This window comes from Procambarus clarkii, chromosome 40 (genome assembly GCF_040958095.1).
Source record: "Procambarus clarkii isolate CNS0578487 chromosome 40, FALCON_Pclarkii_2.0, whole genome shotgun sequence".
Classification (NCBI taxonomy): Eukaryota; Metazoa; Arthropoda; class Malacostraca; order Decapoda; family Cambaridae; genus Procambarus; species Procambarus clarkii.
Genome location: NC_091189.1, coordinates 16,553,194 through 16,557,922, shown reverse-complemented (window position 1 = coordinate 16,557,922; position 4,729 = coordinate 16,553,194). Strand labels below are relative to the sequence as shown.

The 4,729-nt window shown below is 54.6% G+C and overlaps 1 protein-coding gene across 1 annotated transcript; it reads left to right on the top strand.

The window, feature by feature from the left end:
- Positions 1-2,484: 2,484 nt before the first annotated feature.
- Positions 2,485-4,368, top strand: LOC123749434 (mucin-3A-like). The gene has a single exon (XM_045731536.2). It carries the CDS (start codon positions 2,485-2,487, stop codon positions 4,366-4,368), a length of 1,884 nt encoding a protein of 627 aa, XP_045587492.2.
- Positions 4,369-4,729: the final 361 nt, after the last annotated feature.

Sequence of the window (4,729 nt, the reverse complement as noted above, 5' to 3'; positions counted from 1 at the left end):
TGGCTCAGAAACGAGTCTGTAGCCAGCACAATGTTTTGAGGCTCAGCGACTAGCTCGCGGGAACACGCTGATGGCTTCAATACATGGTTAATATTATTCATTTTGCTTCGGTAATGATTTCCAGTGCAATATCTGGATTGGTTAACGTGAAGTAGAGGTTAGGAGAGATGTGTTTTTATTCCATACTGACAACAAATGCTGTGGTGGTGCTGGGACCCACCACACCACCACCACAGGGGACCCTCCACCATCACCATCACAGGGGACCCTCCACACCACCACCACAGGGGACCCTCCACCATCACCACCACCACAGGCGACCCACCACACCACCACCACCACAAGGGACCCACCACACCACCACCACCACAGGGGACCCACCACACCACCACCACCACAGGGGACCCACCACACCACCACCACCACAGGGGACCCACCACACCACCACCACCACAGGGGACCCACCACACCACCACCACCACAGGGGACCCACCACACCACCACCACCACAGGGGACCCACCACACCACCACCACAGGGGACCCACTACACCACAACCACCACCACAGGGGGACCCACCACACCACCACAGGGACCCACCACACCACCACCACAGGGGACCCACTACACCACAACCACAGGGGACCCATCACACCACCACAGGGGACCCACTACACCACCACTACAGGGGACCCACTACACCACACCACCACCACAGGGGGACCTACCACACCACCACCACAGGGGACCCACCACACCACCACCACAGGGGACCCACCACACCACCACAGGGGGACCCACCACACCACCACCACAGGAGACCCTCCACACCACCACCACAGGGGACCCTCCACACCACCACCACCACAGGGGGACCCACCACACCACCACCACAGAGGACCCACCACACCACCACAGGGGGACCCTCCACACCACCCCCACAGGGGACCCTCCACACCACCACCACAGGGGACCCTCCACACCACCACCACACCACCACCACCACAGGGGACCCACCACACCACCACCACCACAGGGGACCCACCACAACACCACCACAGGGGACCCACCACACCACCACCTCAGGGGACCCTCCACACCACCACAGGGGACCCTCCACACCACCACCACAGGGGATCCTCCACACCACCACCACCACAGGGGACCCACCACACGACCACCACCACAGGGGACCCACCACACCACCACCACAGGGGACCCACCACAACACCACCACAGGGGACCCACCACACCACCCCCACAGGGGACCCTCCACACCACCACAGGGGACCCACCACACCACCACAGGGACCCACCACACCACCACCACCACAGGGGACCCACCACACCACCACCACCACAGGGGACCCACCACACCACCACCACCACAGGGGACCCACCACACCACCACCACAGGGGACCCACCACAACACCACCACAGGGGACCCACCACACCACCACCACCACAGGGGACCCACCACACCACCACCACCACAGGGGACCCACTACACCACCACCACCACAGGGGACCCACCACAACACCACCACAGGGGACCCACCACACCACCACCACAGGGGACCCACCACACCACCACCACCACAGGGGACCCACCACACCACCACCACCACAGGGGACCCACCACACCACCACCACAGGGGACCCACCACAACACCACCACAGGGGACCCACCACACCACCACCACCACAGGGGACCCACCACAGGGGACCCACCACACCACCACCACCACGGGGGACCCACTACACCACCACCACCACAGGGGACCCACCACAACACCACCACAGGGGACCCACCACACCACCACCACAGGGGACCCACCACACCACCACCACCACAGGGGACCCACCACACCACCACCACCACAGGGGACCCACCACACCACCACCACAGGGGACCCACCACAACACCACCACAGGGGACCCACCACACCACCACCACCACAGGGGACCCACCACACCACCACCACCACAGGGGACCCACCACACCACCACCACAGGGGCCCACCACAACACCACCACAGGGGACCCACCACACCACCACCACCACAGGGGACCCACCACACCACCACCACAGGGGGACCCACCAGAGGACACTGTACACTTCCTCCTGGAGTTCCAACAGAGTGGTTGCCATATTTCACGAGTGAATGGGTCTATTCTCCCGGCTGGCAGAGTCCTTTGACGCTCCCGAAATGATCAATGGGGCTCGTGGCTGGTAATGCTCGCCTCTAATGGCTTTTAAGGGGAGTTGGCTGATTACGCTAGTCACTGTGGCATTAATCATGATCAGTGATCGGTGATTAGGTTCCAGAGCTGGACTGATATGTTGATACAGCCGCGTTTTGCAGATGATCTTGTCATTCCATTCATCAGCGTTCATCATTCACTGTATTGACCAGCGTTAGTGAATAAGCGTTGGTTATTATTGTCCACTGTTATCTTTGAGAGATAACATTATCAAGGATCATGTCGTTTGTACACACAGCCAGAGAAATCGATAGAGGTAGCGGCCATAGAAGATTACACACAGGGCGAAGCTTTGCTTATCACTTATCCATCTATCCACCTCAAGCTTATTCTCTTAGGTACACCTGGTCGTCCTCAAGCTTAAGGCTAACTACCTCATACCTCTCCAACTGTCATACTCGTCCTCCAGTCATACTCGTCCTCCAGTCATACTCGTCCTCCAGTCATACTCGTCCTCCAGTCATACTCGTCCTCCAGTCATACTCGTCCTCCAGTCATACTCTTCCTCCAGTCATACTCGTCCTCCAGTCATACTCGTCCTCCAGTCATACTCGTCCTCCAGTCATACTCGTCCTCCAGTCATACTCGTCCTCCAGTCATACTCGTCCTCCAGTCATACTCTTCCTCCAGTCATACTCTTCCTCCAGTCATACTCTTCCTCCAGTCATACTCGTCCTCCAGTCATACTCTTCCTCCAGTCATACTCGTCCTCCAGTCATACTCGTCCACCAGTCATACTCTTCCTCCAGTCATACTCGTCCTCCAGTCATACTCTTCCTCCAGTCATACTCGTCCTCCAGTCATACTCGTCCTCCAGTCATACTCGTCCTCCAGTCATACTCTTCCTCCAGTCATACTCTTCCTCCAGTCATACTCTTCCTCCAGTCATACTCGTCCTCCAGTCATACTCTTCCTCCAGTCATACTCGTCCTCCAGTCATACTCGTCCACCAGTCATACTCTTCCTCCAGTCATACTCGTCCTCCAGTCATACTCTTCCTCCAGTCATACTCGTCCTCCAGTCATACTCGTCCTCCAGTCATACTCTTCCTCCAGTCATACTCTTCCTCCAGTCATACTCTTCCTCCAGTCATACTCTTCCTCCAGTCATACTCTTCCTCCAGTCATACTCGTCCTCCAGTCATACTCTTCCTCCAGTCATACTCGTCCTCCAGTCATACTCGTCCTCCAGTCATACTCTTCCTCCAGTCATACTCTTCCTCCAGTCATACTCTTCCTCCAGTCATACTCTTCCTCCAGTCATACTCGTCCTCCAGTCATACTCGTCCTCCAGTCATACTCGTCCTCCAGTCATACTCGTCCTCCAGTCATACTCATCCTCCAGTCATACTCTTCCTCCAGTCATACTCGTCCTCCAGTCATACTCGTCCTCCAGTCATACTCTTCCTCCAGTCATACTCGTCCTCCAGTCATACTCGTCCTCCAGTCATACTCGTCCTCCAGTCATACTCTTCCTCCAGTCATACTCTTCCTCCAGTCATACTCTTCCTCCAGTCATACTCGTCCTCCAGTCATACTCGTCCTCCAGTCATACTCGTCCTCCAGTCATACTCTTCCTCCAGTCATACTCTTCCTCCAGTCATACTCTTCCTCCAGTCATACTCTTCCTCCAGTCATACTCGTCCTCCAGTCATACTCTTCCTCCAGTCATACTCGTCCTCCAGTCATACTCGTCCTCCAGTCATACTCGTCCTCCAGTCATACTCTTCCTCCAGTCATACTCTTCCTCCAGTCATACTCGTCCTCCAGTCATACTCTTCCTCCAGTCATACTCGTCCTCCAGTCATACTCTTCCTCCAGTCATACTCGTCCTCCAGTCATACTCTTCCTCCAGTCATACTCGTCCTCCAGTCATACTCTTCCTCCAGTCATACTCGTCCTCCAGTCATACTCGTCCACCAGTCATACTCTTCCTCCAGTCATACTCGTCCTCCAGTCATACTCTTCCTCCAGTCATACTCTTCCTCCAGTCATACTCGTCCTCCAGTCACACTCGTCCTCCAGTCATACTCGTCCTCCAGTCATACTCTTCCTCCAGTCATACTCGTCCTCCAGTCATACTTGTCAGGTCAAGTATGACTAGTACGTGTTGTATAAATACAACACAATAAATTATGCAATTTTTTTTATCGTATTTTACCTGTACTTTGGAAAACAATTTAAACTGCCTTTTTAATTGTAAGTTTTAATAAACAATTATGAGCTCCAATTTTGTAATTTTTTCCTTCAATCCTTCCTAAATTTCCTTTGGATTTATTGCTTCATTTGTTTGTGTTATTGTTTTGTATGTTTTTTTATATATGGTGAGTTAGTTTAAATTGCCTAATTGCCATGTGCTAATTAGTGAGATCCTTTTAATTAAAGGAGAATGACCAGAGGCAGCACTAATGAGGGGGTGAGGGTATCATTAACCCTGGCTGGAAGGCTGCCCTGTTATTGGTGTG

Coding starts and splice junctions, on each gene's coding strand:
- LOC123749434 (XM_045731536.2), top strand. CDS start 2,485: ATGTCGTTTGTACACACAGCCAGAGAAATCGATAGAGGTAGCGGCCAT.